The following is a 26,399-nucleotide window of genomic DNA, read 5'->3' as shown; positions in this document are numbered from 1 at the left end:
TGGCCTGGCCTTGGATGCCGATGTTTGTGAATGGTGCATTAGAATGTATACTTCTGCATTAGTAACTGTACCTCACAGAAACTCTGCCTCATGCAGCTGACCAATGCTGACAGTGTTCCTTGGCTGGGCAGGGAGGCTTCATTGCGTCAGGCCTGTTGATGCATCTTTGTTCATCCTCCAGGATCCCTGGTGTGATGCCATGTGGCAAAGGTTTTCAGAATAGATGGGATTTTTTTGGGGGAGGGGGGGTTGAAATATTTCACCATTTAAAGTGACTAATTGGAAGATCATTATTAAATAATTTTAAGTCAGAAGTTTGCTACAACATTATGGAGTTACTTTTTGGTTTTTCGAGACAGGGTTTCTTTGTAGTTTTGGTATCTGTCCTGGATCTCACACTGTAGCCCAGGCTGGCCTTGAACTCACAGAGATCTGCCTGCCTCTGCCTCCTGAGTTCTGGGATTAAAGGCGTGCACCACCGCCCGGCTGGAGTTACTTATTAAAATATCTCATTTAATTGTACTCCGTGCCTTCAATTCTCCAAAGGGTTAGCAGTATGCTAACGTTGGTCCAGAGTCAGAAGCAGGCTGTTCGAGTAGGTAACAAACAGTACCAGTGGGCATTTGAATTTTGAACAAGGAAGAGAGAAGCACCTCTGGGTGTTGTAGGAGGGTTTGTTTCTCTACTAACATCTGTCTTCCTGCTTTCCTTCCAGTGGTGTAAATTTGATGATGACGTTGTATCCAGGTGTACTAAAGAAGAAGCTATTGAGCACAATTATGGGGGTCACGATGATGACCTATCTGTTCGACACTGCACAAATGCCTACATGTTAGTGTACATCAGGGAATCAAAGCTAAGTGAGTACCAGTGCCTTGTGTTATCCTTTTAGTATGGCAAACTGAGAGAGTTCTGCAAAGAGTCTCTCACTGCCTCAGTGGTCTCTTTGTCTAATACAGTACCATAAAGTATAGTACCATAGTATCTGGCCATACTTTTTTCCCCCTTTATTCTTTGTATCTCCATCATTCTATCCCCAAAAGCAAACTGCATTGAGATTGTGGGCTTTGAAGTGAACGCACGGTCCCAAGACCTTCCACATTCCTAGGTTGTTTTTTTTTTTTTAATGAAGACCTAACCTGAGACTCTTGTAAGGAGGGAAAGCAGAGTCAGCACCAGGTGAAAGAAGATGCATTTGTCCTGCAGGTGAAGTGTTACAAGCTGTTACCGACCATGATATTCCTCAGCAGTTGGTGGAACGATTGCAAGAAGAGAAAAGGATCGAGGCTCAGAAGCGGAAGGAGCGGCAGGAAGCCCATCTCTACATGCAAGTGCAGGTCAGCCTCAGGCTTGGGAGGCGGCTGTGTTGACACTGCATGCCCCAGGTCTGTGCTGTCCATTCTGAGCATTCTGGGCATCTGGTCTAGCTGCAAGGGGTCACTGTAGGTGGTGAGGCGCGTGGTTGAGGCCTTTTGAGATTGGAGTGTGCTCAGGGTGACTTGTCTCACTGGTTGTAAGCTTGGCTCTGTGTGCCTTCAGATAGTCGCAGAGGACCAGTTTTGTGGCCACCAAGGAAATGACATGTACGATGAGGAGAAAGTAAAGTACACCGTGTTCAAGGTTCTGAAGAACTCCTCCCTGGCAGAGTTTGTTCAGAGCCTCTCCCAGACCATGGTGGGTATAGCTCCTCTGCTCACACCCAGGCCATTGATAACATGAGAGACCTGCTACCTTGGGTGGTCACTGTCTGGGCCCCTTCTGAAAAGGAGATGTTGAGCTGAGCTCCTGACCTGGCTCACAGTCTGTGAATCTCAGAACTTGCTTCCTTCAGTCCTAAAGCTAGCCTTGTAGCAGACATCAGAGAAGGACTTGTAGAGACTGTTGGTTCCTCTTGGCCGAGTGAGCCATGGTGCAGTAGTGGTCCTGGTGAGGTCAGAGGCACATTGTTCAAGCTGTGGGACAAAAAAACAAACGAGTCAAACCCCCTTCCCTTTTACTCACAAAAACATTAAATTGATAAAGATGGAAATATATAAATTAATAAATAATTAACTTTTGGATTTTTTTCAGGGGTTTCCACAAGATCAAATTCGATTATGGCCTATGCAAGCAAGGAGTAATGGAACAAAGCGGCCAGCAATGTTAGATAATGAAGCCGACGGCAACAAAACAGTAAATATTGTTGGTAGATCCTGGGTGTCTCCAAGTGTGGAGCTCTGCGGGAGGCTCTGGTCCTGCAGTTAGCAGCCGTGTGTCCCTTTGGGTTGATTCAGTAGAGCTGGACGTGCTCTGCACTACTCAAGTATAGTTGTCACCCTGTCACCTAGGCCATTGCAAGCTTCTAAAACCGCCATCTCTTTTGGAAATAGATGATTGAACTGAGTGATAATGAAAACCCATGGACAATATTCCTGGAAACAGTTGATCCTGAGCTGGCTGCTAGTGGAGCAACGTTGCCCAAGTTTGATAAAGATCGTAAGTGCCCACAGGTGCCTGCTACTTTTGAGCACTCAGTAGGCTTTGAGTTCAGATCAGAGGTCTGAACCTTTCTTCCTTGGAGAATAATCTCCTGGTACCTCCATGTTAACTCATTCAGTCCCTTCCATGTTGAGGGCACCTAAGGAAGCCACAGGAGACCAGCTCAGCTTGAGTCTCCTGGCAGAGGGAGCAGACGGCAGTGGTGCTGTGGTATCCTGGCTGCTGGCTTGTGCTCATCACTCTGGTGTGAAGGTTAGGGCAGAGTTGCAGGCATGTGTTAGGTCACTTGGCAAATGGTTCACCTTTTAGGGCCACACAGCCTGTGTGAAGGAGTTCTGAAGGAGTCCTGGTTCTGCCACTAAATTAGGTGGCTGCACCACTCAACTGCTAGGTATAGATAGCCTCTGGGATACTGGTCTAGCTAGTCAGCGCCAAGTCTCAGTTTACTGCACTGGTGTCTCCTTCACCGTCTTCTGGAGTGCTTTACCCAGGTGTGATTTGTGGGCTGCACCTTTGCCATCACTGGATCAGCCTCCCGAAGGAGCCTGGTGTTGCTGCTACTTCTAGGGACAGCTCACTGTTGGGACATCACTTACCCCAGGCTTACTTGTTAGCATTCAGACATACTCAGGGTTAAAATCCTAACAGCCTGTTCATCAACTTGTAGATGATGTAATGTTATTTTTGAAGATGTATGATCCTAAAACACGGAGCTTGAATTACTGTGGACACATCTACACGCCCATATCCTGTAAAATACGTAAGTTCTGGCTGCATTTCCTTCCAGCTAGATTTTGCTCGCTACATTACAGCTGTGTATTTAACAGATTTCTTTACCCTAGGTGACTTACTCCCAGTTATGTGTGACAGAGCAGGATTTATCCAGGATACTAGCCTTATCCTCTATGAGGTTTGCTTTTTTTTTTTCCCTCTGTAATCACTGTATTCTTTCTGCTTGTGGGGATGTTCTGCTTGCCTAGCAAATTAATATTGCTTAGTCTGTAGTTCATTTAGGTTGTCTTCTGTGTGTATTTGTGGGGACTTGGGGGTGAGGGGAGGTTAAGACAGGTTCTCTGTCCTGGAACTTGCTCTGTAGACCAGGCTGGCTTTGAACTCAGAGGGATCCACCTGCCTGTCTCCCAAGTGCTGGGATTAAAGGCGTGCACCCCCACCAGATCCTCTACTCTTTAGTTGGAAATATCAGTTTGTTTTGGTTTTGTGGTTTATTGAGACAGGGTCTCATGTAACCCAGGCTGGATTCAGACTTGCTTATATATATAGCTACTTTGGCCTCCTAATCTTATTGTCTCTACTTCCCCAAGTGCTGGGATTACAAGTATGTCCCACCACACACACACCCTGTTTCACATTTAAAAAATGGTAGTTTTTACCTGTTTGGTGTTGGTGATCACTAGATACTTACTTTTAGATTTGTTTTTCCTGCTTGTATTTTAACTTCATAAAAGTGCATAAGCTGGGTGTGGTGGTCATGTGAGCTTGGAGTTCTGGCTGTTTGGATGATTGCTTGAGCACAGGAATCCAGGGCCAACCTAAAGAAACAAGGAGACCCTGTCTCAAATTACAGCAAAACACACAACAGATAGACGAATAGATAGGAATGTAGAGAAAGCATAAATAACAATCTCGTCATAACAGACGCTCTTAAATGTAACCATTTGCTGTTTCTCCCTATAGGAAGTTAAGCCGAACTTGACAGAGAGAATTCAGGACTACGATGTATCTCTTGATAAAGCCCTTGATGAGCTGATGGATGGTGACATTATAGTGTTTCAGAAGTATGTATCTTTGACAGTTTCCATCTCTTTTGTATGCCTATCAAATGTTTTTTTTAGTCAGTGCAGTCCAGCAAACATTTGTACTATGCTCTGAGCTGCAGTGGAGTGTCCTCATTCTGGACAGTAGCTAGTTACAGGTTTTGATAATTCGGGACAGTGAAACTTAACCTCATTTAAAGTTCTCTTGGTGATAAGGTGGTGAGCACTGTAATCTTGGAACTTGGGAGGTAGAGACTGGAGGACCCAGGAGCTACATAGCAAGTTTGAGATTATTCAGGGCTCTGTCAGAGCCTATCTCCCAAACTCATGTTCTCTGATGTCCGACAAATGTCTGAAGGGACCAAAGTGGGGATCTTTATGGAGTAAGATACTCTGAAATCAAGGCTGGCCTTCACTGCCTGCATCCATACCTGTGGGTATGTACCTGCGATACTAGTGTCCAGCAGCCTGATGGTGGATAAAAGCTGCAGGTGTGGGCTGCTAGTCAGAGCCTAGGCTGAATGCACTGTGCTACAAAGGAGCTTGTTTGTAGGAAGGTGTTTTGTCCTGCAGTCACTGGGGAAGCAGCTGGTACTGAGTGCCTTGCTGTAGAACTTCCACAAGTACTGGCGTCTCTTGATTTTATTTTTATGTGTATGAATATTTTGTCTGTCCACAATGTGTATACCTGCTGCCAGTGGAAGCCAGTAGTGGGTATTAAGATCCCTCGGGACTGGAATTACAGATTATTATGAGCCATCACTTGGGCATTGGGGGTGAAGCCCAGGTCCTCTGGAAATGCTCTTAACCTCTGAGCCATCTCTCCAGGCACACACTTGCCTTTCTTGTGCCTTGTTGTAGCTGAGGCAGACTCATTGCAGGTTTCAAAGAGAGCACTCTGTCTTCCATTACACTGTTGTCTAAATGATGCTGCCTTTTGCCACTCCTGATGCAGTCTGCAAAAATCTTTCCTCCCCAGGGATGACCCTGAAAACGATAACAGTGAATTACCCACTGCAAAAGAATATTTCAGAGATCTCTATCACCGTGTCGACGTCATCTTCTGTGATAAAACAATCCCCAATGACCCTGGGTTTGTGGTTACGTTATCAAATAGGATGAATTATTTTCAGGTATTGAACAGTTGCTCTTTGCTACTTCATTTGCCCTTCCTAGAAGACACATATTTGTGAAAGAAAGTGTCTAACAGCTTCATACGGAAGACAGCACCTTGCTTGGGTGGCATTGACTTAGTTCAGACAGAGGTTGTGAGTTTCCGGCTTCTCTGAGCTCCACACACAGCAAGAAACCTCAAAAGTTAAAATTGTTGACTTTAAAGGTCCATAGCACAGAGAAATGATGAATATATATATATATATATCTATATCTAAAGAGAGAAATACTAATTTTGATAGAACCTATCACAGTATATTCACTTTTTAGCAGTCAGCATTGTGCTATATAAATATGTACAGTAAAACAGGGAAAACCCTGTACTGAGGAATGTTGTTTTGTTATGGATAATAATAGGGAATTTCAATTCAGGCTGTCCATGTATATCACATTTCTATGGAAATACAACTAAATAACCCCAAGTTTTTTGAGCACACATCTGCCTTTCCCCAGAGTGCCAACCTCCCTTCTGGTTCTCTCTCCTAGGTTGCAAAGACAGTTGCACAGAGGCTCAACACAGACCCCATGCTGCTGCAGTTCTTCAAGTCTCAAGGGTAAGTGAGGCTCACTCTGGATGCTCCGTGGTTGCTCCTCCCTGTGAGTGAGTTCCTCTAGACATCGTGTGGACACTTGACTAGATGCTAGGTCACCTGCATGTATTCTTTCTTCGTTTGGAAGCCAGGTGGCTCGTCACTTCTCTCTTAACCACATGACCCGAGGTGGTCAAGTCTGTTCACCTCCTCTAGTGTTGTGTTTGATCTTGGTTGACCCGTCATGCTTCTTTGGGTCCAGGTCCTATGCAGCGACAGAGTCTTCTGTGTGCTCTGTCCCTCACACACTGAGAAACTCAGGTCTGGGGACACAAGTGGGCTAGGTAGGTGCACAGGTTTCAGACAGTGCACAGCTAGCTGTTTGTGTTTGTTTTTTCTCAGTTGGTGTGTGTTGTAGACCAGTAAACAATTTGTTTATTCACATGCTGTTTTCTTATAGTTATAGAGATGGCCCAGGTAATCCTCTTAGACATAATTATGAAGGTACTTTAAGAGATCTTCTACAATTCTTCAAGCCAAGACAACCTAAGAAACTTTACTACCAGCAGGTATGAGTCAAGTCAGTGTGGCCGGGTGATAAAGGGAGGATGGTGAGTTCTCAGAGGGAGTCCGTCTGAACAGTTGTCTCTATCTCAACAGCTTAAAATGAAGATCACAGACTTTGAGAACAGAAGGAGCTTTAAGTGTATATGGTTAAACAACCAGTTTAGGGAAGAGGTGAGTGCTTCTTTGTAATGTCACTCTTTAGGAGCCCTGGAACTAAAACCCACCAGAGGGAGCACTCCCTCAGTGCCAGCATGTGGTGAGGCCCTGAAAGTCAGAAGTGAGAGCTTAAGGTGTCTCCATGGCCCCTTGGCCCAGAGCCAGGTCACGATATACAGCCAGGCTGTATCCCTATGCCATATCCATTAAAAAAAAAAAAAAAAAAAATCATACTTGCTTGGTTACTAGGCCATTTTACCTTCCAGCTGCACCAGAATTGAAAATTGAGACCTAAATATTGTGATTTCTGTAGTATTGGTGAGGATCTAGCCACCAACTTACTGGTGCCGTTTGTGAGGACCAGCCCTCTGTCTCCTTATGCTGAGAACAGGAATGCTCTTAGGGTGACCCGGGATTATTTCTCAGAAACTGTTCTGATCTATAGTGAGTTTGGAGGAGGTGGTCCTACTACCTTGAGAGAATCCACAGTCAAGGGGCTGCTAGGGTGGGTCTTTGAGTGACATCTCACCCCTCTTCCCAACTTGAACTAGTGAAGTTCTTGGGTTTGTTGTGGCAGAAATCTGTTTTCTTTAAAGCACTTGTAACACTCTGTCATTTAGGAAATAACACTATACCCAGACAAGCATGGCTGTGTCCGGGACCTGTTAGAAGAATGTAAAAAGGCCGTGGAGCTCGGGGACAAAGCATCAGGGAGACTTAGGTAAGTATCTCCCGAGCTGCAGGAGGGTGGGGCAGCCAGCCACACGGGAACAGGATGGAAAGCCAACAGCCCATCCTTCTGCAGTTGCTGTTTGCAGAGGCCAAGCCTCTCTCTTCTTGTCTTCTTTTAACTGTAGTAAATGGGGGTGACATTGGTAGCAGAGGAACAGTGGGTTCCAAGGTGCTTGGGGGTGGGTGGGCTCCACACATCTTGAGTGGGCGAGACGCTTCTGCTGTAGCCTTCATTCAGATGTAAAGCAAGGCCTCAGATTCTGCTTTTCTGGGTCTGGGCATGTTTCTATGGTTTTACCTTAGGGATGTCTCACAGACAGGTGGCTTTGGGGCTGTTTGGTTCCCTAAAGTGTTTTCTGGGGAATTTTAGTAGACAGCAGCCAGCACTCTATCTGGTTACTGCCCAGCCTCTTGTATTGTACTCTGTGACTGCTCTTCTATAAAAATTAATAACAAAAGTACAAACGTGTATGATCATGCCCACCCAGAGTTCCTTCTCCTGAGCATACAGACATCATCATGCCCTCCTCTTGTATCTTTACATGAATACAAATACTTCATTGTCCCATTTTTCTTTTAGGCTGCTAGAAATTGTGAGCTACAAAATTATTGGTGTACATCAAGAGGATGAACTATTAGAATGTTTATCTCCTGCAACAAGTCGAACTTTTCGAATAGAGGTAACTGTCACCTTGCTGGCCTCAGAACCAATGGGTATGCAGGTCGTGGCCCATCTACTGGAGTGGATCCCACCATGGGCTGTATAACGTAGCTGGAGTTGTTCCATTCATCAGTTCTCAATGACATTAATTTCATTCCAAGCTTTAAAAATGCTGTAACACGAAAAAAATACACACAGCATAGACTAATGTAGGCCCTGCTGAGTGTGCACATGATGGTGCTGGGCACAGTGCCTTGTGCAGCCATTGGCCTCCATCCCCAGAGCCTCTTTATCCCAAACTACTGTTGTCTGCTTTTGTGCTCTGGATGGAGGGGAGTCTTGCCCACATTTGTCTATAATTTCGAGCCAGCTGTGGTAAAGTTTTGTTTGTTTGTTTGTTTGTTTATTACCTACATGTATATCTGTGCCACATGAATGCAAAGTCTAGAAAAGTACGACAGATGTGCTGGGGCTGGGGTTAGGGGTGGTCGTGAGCCACTGTGTCCTCAAACCTGGTCCTCTGGAGAAGCAGCAGTGGGACTAAGAATGGCTCAGTGGTGTGACGGCCGGAACCCAGGGGCTCACAGCCACCTGGGCTAGACCATTGTTGGCACAGGGCTTCCAGCCTGCAGGGGGCAAAGACAGGCCGGTTTGATCTATGTACCAAGTTCTAGGCCAGTCAGGGCTACAGAGCTAGGCTAAATATAAAAGTAAAAACATTGCGGGGCGGTGGTGGCGCACGCCTTTAATCCCAGCACTCGGGAGGCAGAGGCAGGCAGATCTCTGTGAGTTTGAGGCCAGCCTGGGCTACATAGTGAGATCCAGGACAGGCACAAAGCTACACAGAGAAACCCTGTCTCTAAAAACCAAACAAACAAACACAACAACAACAACAAAAAAAAGGTAAAAAAATTAGTTTGGCAGCAGACAGAATGCCTTAGCTAGTAAAGGTGCTCTCCCACCCCAAGCTTGATGGCCTGAGTTTGATCTCCTGGACCCACACATGTTAGATGGAGAGAACTGTCTTCTGACCCCAACATGCACACTAGCAGGCATGTGTGCATACACTCACAAATCAGTCGACAATGTGCAATTTGATAGAGGAAGAGTTTTCAGTGACTCAGAGTTTCGGGGGCTTCCATCCTGGCCTGTGTTTGTGGGTCTCTAGAGCCAGCACGTGATCTAATGGAAGCCCCTTCACTGTGTGTGTGTGTCTGTGCTTGTGTCTGTGTGCGCGGGAGAGAGAGATCATCTACTCACCCCTGTCAGTTTATGGGTCATCTGGATCTAAATGGGAGTTTATCCATTGAGTGTCAGGTTAGAATTTAAATAATAACTGCACTTAAAGGAAGTTTTGTGTTTAAATGTGTCTCCAGGAAATACCTTTGGACCAGGTAGACATAGATAAGGAGAACGAGATGCTAATCACAGTGGCGCATTTCCACAAAGAGGTGTTTGGGACTTTTGGAATTCCGTTTTTGCTGAGAATACACCAGGTAAGAGTTCTGTCAGAACCCCATGTCTTTGAGAGACTTGATCTCAGCTGCTGGGCCAGGCAGCCCTGGCTTTGGTGTCTACCATACCGCACTGCACGCTCGGGGGGTGGGCCTTTGTTATCTGAGCACACCTGTCTTGTCTTCCCAGGGTGAGCATTTCAGAGAAGTGATGAAGCGAATTCAGAGCCTGCTGGATATCCAGGAAAAGGAGTTTGAAAAGGTCTGTGCTCTTAGGAACCTGACTGGGCCTTAGTGGCTAGCACTTGACCCTGGGTGAGGCAGCTGAGCTGCTTGGCAAGCAGCAGAAGATAATGGGGAGTTTTGCTTTTGTTTTCTAGTTTAAATTTGCAATTGTCATGATGGGCCGGCACCAGTACATCAACGAAGATGAGTATGAAGTGAATTTGAAGGACTTTGAGCCACAACCTGGTAAGAGGCTCTCAGCAGAGGGCCTTCATTCCGATTGTAGGTCTTGAAGCCATGTGCAGCCATTGAGAGGCAGCAGCCTGGGGTTGAGCGAGTTCTCCACAGGTCAGGTCTCTCATTTCCAAGGATTAAGGTTCTTGCTGTGCTTTAAATGGGATGGAGGTGTGGGTGGTTTACTTCAACTTCCCCCTGGGACTGTGTGTTAGCCTTTGAGTTGGAAAGAGGCATCTAAGTAAACAGTCCCATGTCAGCTTGTGTTAATGAGCACTTCTAGGCTCCAGCTGACTGAGCAGCCATCTAAGGTGGAGACTGGTTCTGGTGGTAGCCAAGAACCTGGAGTCTTAATGGATTGTTCTTTGTCCCTGCCAGGTAACATGTCTCATCCTCGGCCTTGGCTAGGGCTCGACCACTTCAACAAAGCCCCAAAGAGGAGTCGCTACACTTACCTTGAAAAGGCAATTAAAATCCACAACTGACTTCCTTCCCGTGTCCAAGGCGAGGGACAGCTCGTGGGTGTGTGCCCTTTTTAACAGCCGTAGAACTTTGGTACACGTGCACTCTAGCCGAAGTCTCCAGCAAGAGGATTTGCTGCTGATGTTAATTTTATTTTGTTGAGGCTGTTCAGTTTGGCTTCTCTGTATCTATTGACTGCCCTTTTTGAGCAAAATGAAGGTGTTTTTATAAAGCTTGGATGCCAATGAGAGTTATTTTATGGTAACCACAATGCAAGGCAACCATCAGCATCATGGGAGAAGCGGTTCCTAAGATGCGAGTCCCTGGCAGAGCTGTCTGGTTGGTGCAGGCAGCCTGGCCCCCTGCCTGGGTCCTGCACAGCTCTGCAGCTAGAGCTAGGCAGGCCAACTTCTTCCTTCAGTTAGACTGTCAGTGAGCTGTGTGCATCTGTAAAGGCAGACCAGAGAAACAACCCTACTCAAAAGCACTCTCCTTCACTGTGTGCGTTGCTGGCCCTTCCTGGGGTTCCTCTCCTCAGCTGCCTGGGCTCTTTTCAATAAATGTCTCACTTGGTCAGCCAGTACTGTTCGGCAGCCCATTTGCAAAGTCGAGGCACTGGATCCAGTGCTGACAGCTAGGGGTCTTTTTATACACTGAGAACATTGTTCGATACAATTAAGGTTTACTCTGTTGCCTCTTGGCAAACGGAATGATCTGAGCAGGTGAAAGAGAGGGACTCTAGGTTTCTGTGAGGACGGAGTGCACGGGCGGGCCACAGAGGAGAGAGCCGTTTAGCAAGAGCGCATGCTCGCTAGTGGTTAGTAAGCTGTTGACTTTGTAAAAAAGATAAAATAAAAAAAAGGAAAAAAAGGAAAATGAAATTGTATATTTAATGAATGAAACCTGTACAATTTGCCCCTGGGAGGAGGTCTTTTTCTGTTGGGTGAGTGCAAGTGACCTTGGCCGACTTGGACGCCCTGTGCGGAGCTTTATTTGATCCTTTCGTTTCCCTTTTTGTTGGAGCTAATGCCAGCTGCGTGTCTAGTTTTGAGTGCAAATAGAATCAGCAAGCCACACTTCTTTTCCCTCCCTCCCCAATACTTCTGTTTGTTTCTGTAGCAGCAGTGTACACCAACTCTCCTGTATATTGCCTTTTTGCTGGAAAATGTTGTATGTTGAATAAAATTTTCTATAAAAATTATAATCCAGTGAGTGCTGTGGAAGCTGAGGATGAGTATACTCTTCCTGGAAACAGGCCTGGGAGCCTTGCATTGAGTCAGGGTTTCAGCCGCCATGTATTTTTCTCAGCTGTTGGATTTTTCCATTGGGTGGCAGTTTTTGTCTTGCCCAGCAGGCCTAGAACTTGCTATGTAGACCAGGCTGGTCTTGAACTCAGAGATCCACCTGCCTCTTGCCTCCCAAATGCTGGGCTTAAAGGTGTGACACACACACACACCCCCAGCTGGCTTCAGTTTGATTTTGGCCTCTGACATCTGAGCTTGAGAAACAAGGTTTTTGTAAGGTATAGTGGCAGGCACAGGCCTCTAATCCTAGCAGTCAGGAAGTGGAGGTAGGAGTATTGAATCAGCCTGTGCTACATAGATCCTGTCCAGAGTTAAGGATGTGGCTAATGGTAGAGACTGGGCTAGTGTGTGCAAGGCTCTGGGCTTCACCCCCTGGATCTAAGGAAAATGCAAGAGTCCTCAGCTGGGGCCCATGCACATACTCAGTGACTGGGGAAATTGGAGGTCTCTGGAGGAGGTACCCAGGGGAGGGTACCTCTGGCCTGGTTCTGAGCCACCTGCACCCTGGCTTCCTTTTTCCTTTTGCACTATGAATTGTGTGCCTTCCAATAACTTGTGTTGTACAGATCAGTGGGATAAAGAGCAGATCATGGGGGCCCTGTAGGCCTTGATCCTCCTGGGCCCTTTGTTTGGCCTTGCGCAGATGAGAAGTTACTGGCAGGTACAGGCAAGGCGATGAGGACTGCTCGCCCAGTGTTGGCCTTTGAACTCCAAGGTGTTCCTGTTGGAGGGCTTGTTGGGGCTTGGCCAGTCTTAGGTGCCCATGATTTCTATTCTCCCTTAAATATTAAACGACTATTTTTCAAAGAAGTTCTTGTAGTGTTTCTTGTGTGCTGCATTCATTTTTTCACTCACTCCCAGCTCCCAAAATACTGAGTCTTGAATTCATTTGCCTGACTTAGGGTGGGGAAGGTAGATGACATTTTAAAATTTATAGAACAGTTGTTTTCCAGCCTGCTCACTTTAATCCTCTGAAGATGCCAGATCCTTCTGCTCTGTGCCATGTGGCTGTTGATGTAGGGGAGTCCTCACCCACAGTGGTGGCCAGAGTGTGACCTCAGTGAGGGCTTGCAGCCATGGTGGCCATGTGTTTCTGCTCAGGATTGTGAAGCTGATGTGTTGTTCGGACTTGTGATCCCCGCACTAAAGAAGTAGAAGCAGGAAGATCAGGAGTTCAAAGCCATTCTTGGCTGCAAAGCAGATTCTGGGACAGCCTGAGCTACTTGAGACCCAGTCTAAAACTACAGAAACTTAACCCTGAAGGTGCATTGCCTGCTAGGGTTGTCTTCATTCAAAAGCACATTCTTGCATGCTGGCTCTTAGCTTTGTGGCATTAAGGCAGTGGTACCAGGTGTCCACTAGCACCGAGGGAAGGCTCTAGCAGCCTCTGAAGGGGGAAGAAGGTGACCAGGGACAAAGCCAGGTGTTTTTGTAGGAACTAGGGCTGTCTCTGGGTGTGTACCCTTATATGGTATAGCCTGGGCTCTGCCAGGCAGAAGCTATGGTAGGGGCTCTGTGTCCACTCTTCACTGCATAGTTTCCGGCTGCCTGTGGCTGCTAATCAGTTCCCAAGGGACTGGGCAGTCACTTGATCACGTGTGCCTCCTGTGTTAGCACAGCCCTAGTCCAGTTTCCTCACCCTGTGACAATCAGAAGGAAACCCCAAGAGAATTCATTTCCTGGGCAGACAAAAAGCTCCATCAAGACCAAGTCTCTTCATGACCTTAGTCTTGGTGGACATGGGTGATTGTGTGCTGCTGATTTGTGAGTGGGCCTGCAAGCTGGGGTCCCCCATCCAGAACATTCTAGGAGCAGAGTTGTGTAGGTATGAGAGGTAGTCTGTCCCTTCCAAGGTTCACAGACATGTGCTGCTGGCTGGCTGTTGGAGGTAGATAGTAAGCTCCCAGCTTGTACTTTTGGAGAGCAGTCTCCATGAAGCCCCATGGTCTCTGAGGTGAGCTCACCCATCTTCCCTGCCAGCCAGGAGCACCAAGGCTCTTGGACATTCTAAACTCAGTTCTTCAGTAGAGCAAGAGGCTGAGGAAGTTAGGGGAGTGCATTGAGGGTCGTTACTATTGAAGGGACAATGTCAACCTTCCTGTCAGTGGTGTGGGCCGAAGCTAGGGGCACATCAAAAGTTGCCCAGACCTCTCTCTGTCCTTAGACTCGCTGGATAGCAGATTCCCAGGGTGGCCTTGGGCAGAGCTGACAGCAGTCGGCTGGGAGTGGGCACAGAAGCCTGCCTTGGTGACTGCTGATACCAGACATGCCCATCACCACACCACACCACACCCACCTGTTGCTCCCATGATAAGGCTGAGTGGGATTAAACTACTCACTCTTGGCTCTGACCCAGAGGGTGGGTTGGCTAGAGACAGAAGCCTAGAAGAGTGTCAGCACCCACTGTTAGAGGCTTCACTGTGTAGTCAGCAGCTTTACACTGAGCATCAGTACCGCTGTTACAGTACTCACCAAAACCTGTGATTTGTGGGGTCAGTCTGGGCAGAACCTTGAAGTCCAATGATGTGGAGTGACAGTTGGTTTTGTCCCAGGACTGAGACATTCCTGTCTGGACCTGTCTAGAATACAAGACAAAGCCAACACATTGCCTGGGGAGGTGGGGGTGGGGAATCTGAACAAGGGAAGCTGGAGTTGAGTAGTTCAAGGTAAAGGTGATTCATTCTCGAGACAAGTTCTGTCCTTTTGAGACTCTTAAGGCCTGTGCTGACTTGGCATCCCATGTCTTGAAGTCTCAGAAGCCTGTTTGTCCAACAGTTCACTGTGGCGGTGTGATCTGGTGTCAGGCCTGTTTCCATGCAGTTACGGCTTGCAGCTATAGCACATTTCATTTCTGAAGTCCAGCAGTCTCCCATCAATCATTTCAGGGCCTCCATTGCAGATGCTAGATCAGCTGCCCGGCCTCCCTGGGGTCTAGAGAGAGCTGCTGGCCTGGAGCAATGTACCTCCCCTGACTTTCAGGCTTCCAGGAATCCCAGCCTGAAAATGCCAGGAGATGCTACCATACCACCAAGGCTCCAGCCCACACTCGGTGTATCTCCTCACACGTGTCCACCTTTTCATGTCATGCTAATGCAGGGGCTGCAGGGAGACAGACCCGAGTTTCTGATTGCCTCTCTAGTTAATGGGCCTGGGTTTCCACCTGTCAGCTGGTGCAGCACTGCCCTCCTGTGATGAGTGTGGGTATTACAGGGAACCTTGGCACACACCAGCTGCCAGTGCCTGTAGCTTCCCGTTTTCCTCTTTCAAATGCTTTCCACAAGTCTCTTCTGCCTCTATTTGAACAATGATAGGTAGGACAATATTTTTTGTGTTTTTCCAATCTTCATGTTTGACAGGTATATCAAGGGACTGAGTTAGGAGGTCGTGAGGTCCAGGCCTGTCTGAGATACATAACAAGCTCAAGACCAGCCTGGGCACTTAGTGTGTCCTTGTCTCAAAGTGAAAATGAGGGTTAGGGATGTAGCTCATGGTAGAGTATCAGTCACGAAGCCCCAGGTTCAATCCTCAGCACTGACTTCAAAGAAACACAAAACCCCACTCTCTGGTACTGGATTTCCCCACACCACCTTCCTGATCTTGTCCAGTGGTCCTCATTTTACCCAGAAGTCTTATCCACAAGCCAGTTTGAGGTCTGTTAACAGCCACTTCCTTCCCATTTGCCTCTGTACACTGTAAGCTTGGGAAGGAACTGTAAGGAGTAAACCTCACTGGGGAGCCCACTCCAGAAATGACTCAGCAAGCCTCATCCCTTCCCAGTTCCTATAGCCCCTGCCTCAGTTTCTCATGGGTCATGTGGGTGTCAGGGATGTGAGGGTCCTGGGGTGCATAGGCAGGCCTGCTGGAAGGATGGGTTGGTGGGGGTCCTGGGGTGCATAGACAGGCAGGCCTGCTGGAGGGGTAGGTCAGTGAGGGTCCTGGGGTGCATAGACAGGCAGGCCTCCTGGAAGGATGGGTTAGTGAGGGTCCTGGGGTGCATAGGCAGGCAGGCCTACTGGGGGGGTGGGTTGGTGGGCATCCTGGGGTGCATAGACAGGCCTGCTGGAGGGATGGGTTGGTGGGGGTCCTGGGATGCATAGTGAGTAGGATGCCTGACAGAGTCAAGAGGGAGGCAGGAACCACTCACAGCCATCTTCAGGTGAACGCAGAGTGAGCTTTGAGTTCTAGGCAGATGTCTGGTATAAGTGAATGTCAGTTTCTTTTCCTATTGCTGTGATAAAATACTCTTGACCAGAAGAATGTAAAGGAGAAGGGGTTTATTTTAGCTCACAATTCATGGTGGGAAAGCGAAGGAAGACAGCAGCTGCTTGAGAGAGCTAGTCACATGACACCCATAGTCAGGAAGCAGAGAAGGATGAGTGTGTGCTGCATCCCACTTCCCTTTCTCCACTGATACAGTCCAGGATCCCAGCCAGGGAATGGTGCTGCCGGCAGAGGGCCGACCCTCCCACCTCCATAAGTAGAATGTAATCCCCCACAGGCAAGGCTCTCTCTCAAACAATTCTAGGTTTTGTCAAGTTGATAACACCTTCACAGCAACAGGTTTTTTTTTTTTTTTTTTTTTTTTTTAAGAGACAGGCATTTGCTATGTAACTAAGCCTGGCAATCCTCCTGACTCTGCTTCCCAAATAAGTGGTGAGTTCTTGTCCATGTTAACCGCATCACCCTGTCTGTGTTGGCCACAGGCTGCTGGCTGGTGAGGAATGGAAGGAGCAGGAGAACCCGGAGCCAAGGAGGGGACAAGGTGGAGGGGAACAGGACAGGAACCAAGGGCTGCATCCAGGGTGTCTGGGAGAGAGGAGGTGGCCATGGCCCACCTCTGAGGAGAGCAGCCTCGCTAAGGCTGCTGAGGTCCCCACCCGTTTTTTGTGTGTTTGCACACATGTGGGTGTTCATGCACGTGTGCACATGCATGTGGAGGCCCAAGGTTGATGTGGGGGATCATCTTCAACTTTCTACCTTACTTACTTAGTCAGGGTCTCTCAATCAAACCCAGAGCTTTCTGATAAGGCTAGTCTCACTAGCCAGCTTGTTCTGGGATTCCTTTGTCTGTGACTTCTGAGGCTGGAATTAAAGGTGGACCACCCTGCCCATCCAACACTTGTGTGAGTTCTGGAGGTCTAAACTCTGCTCCTCATATTTGTAAGGCAAATCCCTTTAATTATGGGGCTATCTTCACAGCCCAACATGCTGGTTTGCTGGATGCCTCAGGCATCCAGGGGAGAAGGTTGGGGGACCCTGGAAGGGAGAACAGATGCCTACAGAGGTGGGGGAGGGGCCTTGAGCGAAGCTGAGGGCAAACAGAGGAAACCTGCTAGGAGTAGCCAGAGGACATCTGCAGCCCCCGGGGCAGGGAGGATCCAGACTGCAGAGACCCAAGGCGGAGAGGGAAGAAAGGACAAGGCCCTCTTCGTATTGCATTTGTGATGGAGTACACTGGTCCCCGGGGGAAGGGGCAGCAGCTGTGAACCTGGATGTGGGGGGGAGGGAGGTTATACAGGTGAGGGTGTGGGTAACAGGTTTTCCCAAAGGGGTAGAGTTTGGAGCTGATGGGAAGGGGCTAGGAAAGAGGAGGCTGGTAGAGCTGTGGCATCTGTAGTCAGAGGAGGCTGAACCTGGAGATGCATGGGCATCCGCTCCACCCCTCCCCATGAGGATACCAACCAGCACATGTTATGACCCAGGCATACACAGGTGCTGTCCATCACCCATGGACAAAACAGAGGCGGGTGGAGGATGTTTTCACTTGCTCACGCCACCCCCCTGCTGGACGGGTATGCAGGGGCACACATACACACTGATGCTTCTTCATTGCTGTTTATAGTGCAGGTCACAGGCGGTGATGGTGGAAGAGTTCCTGATGGCACACAGGACAGGAATGCCTCACATCCATGAGGCTCCGCACACAGAAGGGGAGGAAGCAGCAGCCCAGGAAGCACCTGCAGCCTCAGAAGCAGTGTGTGTTCACCTGAGCAGATTGCCTATGCTGGCCTGCACCCTCATCGCCCCTGAGCAGAGGTCCCTGTGCTGGCCTGCACCCTCATCACACCTCTGGGTGGGCCTCAGTTCCTTGGGGTGGTTCTGTAGAGCAGGACTGAGAGCCATACTGTGCCTTCTCTTTCTTGACAGTAGTGGTGATGGCAACCTGTTTGGCCACTTGCCCAGCAGGCAGGCATTGTCCATCCCCACTCCCATCCTCTGTCACCCAGGCAGAGGGCCATCCTCTGGCCTTAGTTCTAGCTGTCTCCAGCTGCATCTCAGTCTCACCGCCTCCCTGCCAGGTCCCCAGTCCCCACTGCTTACCCAAATATAAAGAGGCCACTGCACAGCAGCCAGGTGAGGATGCCTGGGACAGGGGTTGTCACCGTGATGATGTGGCTCCCACAGAAGGGACATATGGTCTGCATCGGCATGGAAGTTGTCACCCTCGGCACTCCAGTGAACATGTCTGGGGGCGGGGGTCAGATCAGAGCCTCTTCCTCCTGTCTCCAGCACCCGCTGCCTGGGCACCCCCGTTATATCATGACTCATCTTCCCCATGCTCACCAATGCACCCAAGTCACCACATACCTGCCTATCAGCCGTATGATCTGCCCTAGTTAATCCAGCTAGCCCAAGTAAGGACAGGGTCTAGGAACCCTGGAGCCTTTCTGCTTCTAAGTGTGGTTCCTTTGGCTTGGGGAGTTGCTAGGACAACCTACCAGACTCAGCCAGCCCACTGTTTTTCGTTCCTTGCATTAGCTGATTTCCAGGCCCTGTGGTTAAACATCCTTAAAGCAGGTGCATGAAAGAAAAGAATGAACACACACACACACCTCTCACTATTCCTGCCTCTTTTGGCACAGCTCTCTCCCTCTCCACCTCCCTCTTCCCCCATCTCTCTCTCACATCCATTGGTGTCTTGCCTGCATGTTTGTGTGAATGTGTTAGAAGCCCTGGAACTGGAGTTATAGACAACTATGAGCTGCCATCTGGGTGCTAGGAATTGAACCCGGGTCCTCTGGAAGAGCAGCCCGTAACTGCTGAACCGTCTCTCCAGTGCCTCTTTTGCTTCTGTACACCAGGCACACGTGGTATAGACACATGCAGGCAAAACATTCATACACATAAATAAATCTGAAAAAGAAATGTGAAAAGATTCCAGGAGGAGCCGGTGTATAACCAGTGGTAGAGCACTCGCCTAACACGTCCCTTCACCAGGACTGTAATGACAGTGACGGAAGCTTGCTGCGTGCTTGGTGATCTGAAGGGGGCTCCTAGGGTCAGGTTTGTTATAGCAAGGTGAAACTGGCTGACACAGTCTAACGTGTTGTTGGTTGTTTTTGCTCTTTTGGGGGGCCCAAGAACCAGCTCCCAAATAAATCACACAGGGAGGCTTATTCTTATTTTTAAAAGCCTGGCCTTAGCTTGCCTTGTTTCTTGCCAACTTTTCCTAACTTATCCCATCTACCTTTTGCCTCTGGGCTTTTCCCGTTCTCTTACTTCTGTAAATCTTGCTCTTACTCTGTGGCTTGCTGTGTAGCTGGGTGGCTGGCCCCTGGGGTCCTCCTTCTCTGGCTACTTCTTTTCTCCTCCCAGATTTCTCCTTCTATGTATCCTCTCAGCCTGCCAGCCCTGCCTATCCTTTCTCCTACCTTGCTATTGGCCATTCAGCTCTTTATTAGACCATTGGGTGTTTTACAGGCACAGTAACACAGCTTCACAGAGTTAAACAAATGCAACATAAACAAAAGTATTACACCTTACAATAATATTCTACAACACTAGCATTTCAATCTTGAGTGCCCGGGAATTCCTTGGGACACTGGTTTAGAGTCTCAAAGCCCTGGTTCAGCTTAGAGGCTCTGTATTCACCTCATCTGTGGACTAGCACTTATGATATGCTTGCTGGATATTCATTTCATAAAATATTACTTGAGCACCTACTATATACTATCCCCATCCCCAAGAATTGCACAGTAGAAAAGGATGCCTCAGAAGCCCTTGGTGCTGTGCCAACCCCACTTGAGCAGTGTGAAGCCCAGCAAGCCTTGGGACTTCAGAGGTCTCAGGCTGTGGGAGGAGAGCTCACCAGAGAGTGCTGTCTGCACTGAGCTTAGTGAGTGGCCTTCTGGGAGCCAGACAAGGAGAGACAGCTGCTATACTTACTGGTCTGGATCACTGGTGTGACTTGGGTGTACACACGGTATGGCTGGGATGACCCTTGTGCTCCTGTTTGAGGACTGGTATAAAGAGGTGGTAGCTCCTTGGAAGGCGGTGACTCCTTAGAAGGCCGAGAGTCTGAAAGAGAGAAGAAGCAAGGCCCAAGGGCTCAGATGTGCCAACCGGGAGCCACCACATGGCCAAGAGCAAAGTTGCGTGCAGTTGCACAGACAGAAGGTGGAGGGGCCAGGTTTTGAACTCAGACACTTCCGAATCCACATATGTCCTCCTTGTCCACAGGAAAGGTGCTAGAGGTCTGGGGTGTGACATAGCTCAGGGCCATTTACTATTGGCCACACTGTGTGCCAAACAGGTAACACATTTCACCTTTTCACCAATGAAGCATCGTTTGGATTGTGCAGGCGGGGAGATGAGGTTCAGAAGGGTTGAACACCTTGCCTGAGGTCCCTCAGTAAGTAAGCATGGGGGACAGGTAGGTTTTAGATGCGAGAGACCTAACCTCTGAAGTCAGGATATTTGAGCTCCATCTGAGGCTCTAATGCTTTTTGTGGCAGGGAGAAGTTGAGACAAGGTCTGTGTCTCCCAGGCTCACAGGGAATATCTGACCCTTCTATCTCTACCTATTATAGGCCTGCGTCTCCACATCCAGTTTTTGTAGTACTGAAGATCAAACCCAGGGTTTCTTGCATGCTGAGCAAGCACTCGACCAACTGAGTTGCATCTCCAGCTTTGCTTTTTGAGTTCAGATCTCATTCAGGCTGGCCTGGAACTTGCAGCAATCTGCCTGCCTCAGTGCCCCGAGTGCTGGGATTACTGGTATAAGCCATCACACCCAGAATGAGCCACCATGATCTTAATATGGATGGGCAGTAAGGTTCCCACCAAATTCTCGTGTACAACCTTGTAAGTGCCTGCTGGGAACCTGGGCTTGATCACCAATGGCCTGGCCTCTTCCAGGGAAGGAGCTAGTATCGAGAGGTGGATCTCTGGGGCCTCTCTGCCCAGAGGTCCCTCTCAGAGCCTCCTTCAGTAGCCTCCTCTCACAGCTTCCTTTACAGTCTCCTCCCCGAGCAGGACTAAGCAGAGAACAGACAGCCCTGGCCATGTGGCCCTACTGCCTCCACTTTGGGGACAAGAGGTGTCTCAGCTATGTTGGCCTAGAAGCTGTCTAGGGCTAGTTTCAGGCTTTTTTTACCCCCAGGGAAGAAACCAAAGGTCGGAAATGAAGCATGTGACCAGTACCAGCTAGAGCCAACCTGTCTCAAACTGGGCTAGTGCCCAGCTGAACAAACCCTAGATCCTAATTTTATTTTGTTTAATGTGGGATAGGGTCTCTCCATGCTGTCCTGGAAGTCAGTATGTAGACTAGAGAGATCCACCTATGTCTGCCTCCTGAGTGCTGGGTTTAAAGATGTGTACCACTACATACACCCTGGATCCTCTTGACTATTTACATGGAATTGGTAGGAATTCCAATGAGAAAACTGTTCAAAGGGGGTCAGACACCTTCCAGGCCACAGCATCTGGGCAGCTCCCCATCTGGCTCCTGCCCTGGCCTGTGTGCTGTGCCGCCCAGATGCTGCATTGATCTGGGTGCCATTAGCATTGCTTGGTAGAGTCTGGGATGCTTCAAGAGTGGGGATGTTGAAGAACTAACCCAACCATTGTCCCTACTGGGTCACCTGGGTAGTAGGACTCAGTGAGACTTAGGGGAAGATGGGATCAGCCACAGATCAGCAAATAGTCCCCCCACTTCTTGCTTCCCAAGCCTTCTTCTAGCTCCCGAGTGAGGTCCCTCACCATTGGGATGGTTCCATTTGGGTGCCATGAGAGCCCTCTGCTTTATAAGTACTCCTCAAGCAGTGTTCTTGGGTTCCAGGTTCCGAGTGGACAGGCTTTCAGTTCCTGAAGTCTCCTTGGAGAGGCCTCACTGGGGAGAGAGGAGGTCAGCTGCCACAGCCATTGTGATGTCTTCGATGCATAGGCCAGGGGATTTTGTCTCTACTTCCTGCTGGAGGGGTGCCTGCTCATGGTTCAGCTTGGAGGACCCTTCCATACTCCCTACAGCAGGTTGAAGCTTTGTGAGCTGGGTCAGGAGACCAACTAAGACCCTGAGTAGTGTGAGTCCAGTAGAGGCATCCAACACTATCAGTTCCTTCCAATTCGAATGGAGGTAAGTATGGAACCGGGGCCTAGTGTCATTGGCCTATGATACCAGCACTTAGGAAGCTGAGGCAGGAAGGTGGGAAAATTCAAAGACATTCTGGGGGTCTGTACTGAGTCCTTGTCACCAAAAGAAAAAAAGAAAAGGAAAAGAAAAAGAGCTCCCTGTTGTCAGCAATACATCTATAAGCCCAGTGCTCTAGAGGCAGAGACAGGCGATTACTGTAAATCTGAGTTCAAAGCCAAGTGAGCTTGGGTCTATGTAGTGAGTTATAGGCTAGCCTAGGCTACAAAGAAAAATTCTGTCTCAAAACAACAAAAAACAAAAAAACAGGGCTCTAACAGTGGCTTAGTTTGTAGAGTGCTTGCCAAGCATGTACAAACCCTGGGTTCAGCCCCCAGCACTAATGCTATATGTGGTGACATACACCTGTAAACCAGCACCGGAGAGGTGGAGGCAGGGGAATTGGGGGTCCAAGGTCATCTTCAACTACATAGTGAGTTCAAGGACAGTCTAGGCTATAGGAGACCTCTCTCAAAAAAATAAAAATAAAAAGCTAAGTATGGTTACACATACATACATGCAAACTGCGTGTGCCTTTTCTGAATCCAGTCACCCCCTCCTACTAATTTGCTTCAGGAAGCCTGGGAATGCCTGCCTCTCTTTACCTCGGTACCTCACCTTGCATCTGTAGAATGGATATAATAATAGTAACCTTGTAGGGGTTTTGGTTACGAGACAGGGCCTTGAACTTGGGATGTAGCCTAGGCTGGCCAGGAACTCAAACTTCCTGCCCCAGTTCCTAAGTGCAGAGTTACAGTTGGGAAGCCCTTCTCCCAATAATTCATGTTGTCAAGGTGGTGACACACCCAGCTTTCTCAGTGCTGGGTGTCCACCCCCAGGGCTTTGTGCATGCTAGGCCAGTACTCCATCCACTGAGCCCCATCTCCAGCATAGATAGCTGACCCATGCCTGGCCACCTTTGGACTTAAGCATCCAAAGATTTGTGGAGGGGGTGGTCATGGAATTAGTCCCTACCAGGTGTTTAGAGACAACTGCACAATAAAATGCTGACGAGAATTCAATTTAGGTGTAGGTGTGTGAACTGCTCACTGCACATTTATTTCAGTATCTCTGTATACCTGAATATTTTAAATTAATGTACAAAGTAAATGGGCATTTGAAGTTCATGTTGTTAGACAGGGCTCAGACTTGTTATGTCCTTGAAAATAGCCTTGAACTCTCCATCTTCCTGCCTGTGCCTGTGGAGTGGTAGGATCACGGTGTATACCACCACGACTGGTTTTGTGGTCCAGAGAACGGAACCCGGGGTCTGTGCACACTGGGTGTCTTAGTTTCGTTTTTGTTGCTGTGATAAAACACCCTGACAAAAGCCACTTAAAGGAGAAAGGGTTTATTTCAGCTCACAGTTCAAGGGACAGTCCACCATGGCAGAGAAATCAAGGTGGCTGGAAGCAGTGGTCACATCAAATCACAATGAGAAACAGCGATACCTGCATGATGCTCTGCTCTTTATGTCTGCAGTCCAGGATCCTGCCAGGGAATGGTGCCACCCACTGTGGGCAGGTCTTTCCATCCCAATTAAGGTAATCAAGATAAGCCCCCACAGACATATTCAGAGACCTTTCTATCAGATGATTCTAGAGCCTGTCACAGTGACGACACTAACCATCCCACCAGGCAAGCCTTCGGCCAAGTGAGCTACACCCCCAGCCCGAAGCCTTTGAGTATTTTATGACAATAAAAAATTTAAAAATTTAAAGAAATAAATGAGAAAAAAACAATTCCTAAAAATAGGAACAGCAGCAAATAAAACAAGTGGGATGCCAGTTTTATATGACCTTATCATTTGTTTTATTTTAGACAAAGTCTTGCTGTGGAGGCTAGACTTCCCTCAATTTTGTGGTAGTTCTCCTGTCTCAGCTTTTGAGTGCTGAGTTACATTTTTGAGTCTATAGCATGATTGGTTGGGTCAAGATGGAGTGCTGTCCCAGGTTAGGCCAAGCCAAACTTTCTTTTGTGGGGCTTTGGGAATAAGTCAGGGAGACCATTTAGTTTCTCCTCTTGTTAACCTGGGCATGTAAACCTAGTGGGTGGAAGATGACTGGTAGATGTAAGTTAAATGCGAATGAATGAATGAATGAGATGTGTGCCCCCCTCATCACAGTACACCTCATTCTGCCTAGAATCCCCTGGATGTCACCGTCCAAGGTATAGGGTTCTTGTGTCCACTGGATATCCTCTTGGGATAGAATTAGGGGCTGCCTTCTCTAAGGATCTTGTTTTTGACACAGGGTCTCATATATATCAGGCTGGCCTCAAACTCACTGTATAGCCAAGGATGCCCTTGAACTTTCAATCTTCCTGCCTCTACCCTTCCAAGTGCTGGGAATACAGGCAAATGTCACCACTCTGGGTTTTGTGCAGTGCTGGGGATCTAACCCCAGCTTCATGCCCGAGCTACATCCCTGACACAAGGATTTTGAGGGTCTCATACCGACTACCATAGTTTTGGGTCTTGTGAGCTGAGTATGAACAAAGGGAGGGAGGCAACAAGATGATGCGCCCTAACAATTCTAACCCTCACCACCAGGGGGAAGCACCAGCATGCCATGAGTCAACCCAAAGCTTCCAATTATCTTGGTAATTCCCTCACAGGGTAACTCCCAAGCCTGGGCTGGGAGAGGTAAGGAGTCATAAGGGTGGAGAAACCAGCCCAGCAACATGAGCTGGGGCTCAGCCTGCTAGGTGTTCAGGACACAGAGCCTCAGGGGAGAGCCATACACAGGCCTGGCTAGGCTCTTTGGGCCTCATCCTAAGGATCAGCTGTCTTTGGGGCTCAGACCTTCTGGATGACCGGTTGTTTTGTTTTTAGGCAGGTTTCAAGTAGTTCATGCTGGCCTCAAACTTGCTTTGCAGCTGAGGATGACCTTGAACTTGCGATGCTCCTGTGTCTACCTCCTAAGTGCTGGGACTGCGGGGGGCCATATGGATCCAGCATTCTAGCTAAGTATTATTGTACTACTGAGCCACATCCCCAGTTCCTGTTGTTTTAACCTCTCTCAAAATAAGGCCTAGCCTAGAGGGAGAAGGTGGTTAAAATAGGGGCTGTGCCACACTCCTAGCTGTGACCCCTGCTGAGCGTCTTCATTTCTGAGCCTCAGTTTTATCTCCTGAAAAATGGGTCCATTAATACCTTTTGCCAGGAGTGGCATGAAAATGCAATGACCCTCATATTTGCTTTTAGCTGGATACGTTGTCATGTGCATGTGTTCATACTGTGTGTGTGCCTTTTCACATGTGTGTGCTCACCTGTAAGTGCACATTTTCCTGTTGAGACCCAGGGTTGACACTGGGAGTCTTTCTTGATTCCTCTGGATTTTGTTCATTGACGCAGGGTCTCTCGGTTGGACTAATAACCCACTAATAAGGGTAGTCTGGCTAGTCATCTCGCTCCTGAAACTCCATCTCCTCCTGAGTGCTGGAATTACAGGCAGGCTGTCACACCACCCTGGCATTTACATGGTGTCTTAGTGACTTTTCCATTGCCATGACAAAATACCATGACCAAAGCAACTTTCTTGTTTGTTTGTTTTGAGACAGGGTTTCTCTGAGTAGCCCTGGCTGTCCTGGAACTCACTCTGTAGCCCAGGCTGTCCTCGAACTCACAGAGATCCACCTGCCTCTGCCTCCTGAGTGCTGGGATTAAAGGCGTGCTCCACCATTGCCTGGCTCCAAAGCAACTTCTTTTTTTTCCTTTTCTTTTTCTTTTTATGTGTATTGATGTTTTGCCTGCATGTATGTCTGTGTGAGGTCATCAGATCTCCTGGAACTGGAGTTGCAGACAGCTGTGAGCTGCTATGTGGGTGCTGGGAATTGAACCCAGGCCCTTTGGAAGAATAGTCAGTGCTCTTAACCACTGAGCCATCTCTCTAGCCCCCAAAGCAACTTTTCCCTTTTCCCCTGAGACAGGGTTTCTCTGTGTAGTTTTGGTGCCTGTTCTGGATCTTGCTTGAACTCATAGAGGTCTGCCTGGCTCTGCCTCTCGAATTCTGGGATTAAAGGTGTGTGCCATCACCACTCGGCCCAAAGCAACTTCTTAAAGAAAATGTTTAATTTGGAGCTCATGGATACAAAGGGTTAGAGTCCGTGACCATCATGGTGAGGAGCATGGCAGGCAGACAGGCAGGCATGGCGCTGGAGCAGTAGCTGAGAGCTCACATCTTGATACACAGCACAAGGCAGAGAGAGAAATAACTGGGAATGGTGTGGGCTTTTGAAA

The 26,399-nt window shown here is 48.4% G+C and overlaps 2 protein-coding genes across 4 annotated transcripts in view; one reads left to right on the top strand and one right to left on the bottom strand.

Annotated features, from left to right (window-relative positions):
• Nucleotides 1-11,651, top strand: part of Usp7 (ubiquitin specific peptidase 7) — a 53,654-nt gene extending 42,003 nt beyond the window's left edge. For all 3 annotated transcript variants that reach the window (XM_028872874.1, XM_037201462.1, XM_028872875.2), the window contains 18 exons: nt 716-860; nt 1,207-1,337; nt 1,540-1,674; nt 2,071-2,172; nt 2,370-2,475; nt 3,146-3,238; nt 3,321-3,388; nt 4,174-4,274; nt 5,233-5,386; nt 5,913-5,980; nt 6,417-6,525; nt 6,617-6,694; nt 7,300-7,400; nt 7,992-8,091; nt 9,449-9,568; nt 9,717-9,788; nt 9,907-9,997; nt 10,364-11,651. In XM_028872874.1, the coding sequence (XP_028728707.1) occupies nt 716-860; nt 1,207-1,337; nt 1,540-1,674; nt 2,071-2,172; nt 2,370-2,475; nt 3,146-3,238; nt 3,321-3,388; nt 4,174-4,274; nt 5,233-5,386; nt 5,913-5,980; nt 6,417-6,525; nt 6,617-6,694; nt 7,300-7,400; nt 7,992-8,091; nt 9,449-9,568; nt 9,717-9,788; nt 9,907-9,997; nt 10,364-10,470 (1,881 nt within the window). In that variant the 3' untranslated portion in view covers nt 10,471-11,651. The remainder of the gene's footprint in view (nt 1-715; nt 861-1,206; nt 1,338-1,539; nt 1,675-2,070; nt 2,173-2,369; nt 2,476-3,145; nt 3,239-3,320; nt 3,389-4,173; nt 4,275-5,232; nt 5,387-5,912; nt 5,981-6,416; nt 6,526-6,616; nt 6,695-7,299; nt 7,401-7,991; nt 8,092-9,448; nt 9,569-9,716; nt 9,789-9,906; nt 9,998-10,363) is intronic.
• Nucleotides 11,652-16,401: 4,750 nt separating this feature from the next.
• Litafd (LITAF domain containing) lies at nt 16,402-21,872 on the bottom strand. Its single transcript, XM_028872872.2, has 4 exons — nt 21,733-21,872; nt 19,918-20,049; nt 18,073-18,217; nt 16,402-17,708 (listed from the first exon to the last, which is right to left on the bottom strand). The coding sequence occupies exons 1-4, from the start codon at nt 21,758-21,760 to the stop codon at nt 17,600-17,602; spliced, it is 414 nt and encodes a 137-aa protein (XP_028728705.1). The 5' UTR covers nt 21,761-21,872; the 3' UTR covers nt 16,402-17,599.
• Between the last annotated feature and the right edge of the window lie 4,527 nt (nt 21,873-26,399).

This window comes from Peromyscus leucopus, chromosome 8b, assembly GCF_004664715.2.
Source record: "Peromyscus leucopus breed LL Stock chromosome 8b, UCI_PerLeu_2.1, whole genome shotgun sequence".
Taxonomy (NCBI): Eukaryota; Metazoa; Chordata; class Mammalia; order Rodentia; family Cricetidae; genus Peromyscus; species Peromyscus leucopus.
Note: the sequence above shows the minus strand (reverse complement) of the source record. Positions and strands in the feature narration are given on the sequence as shown.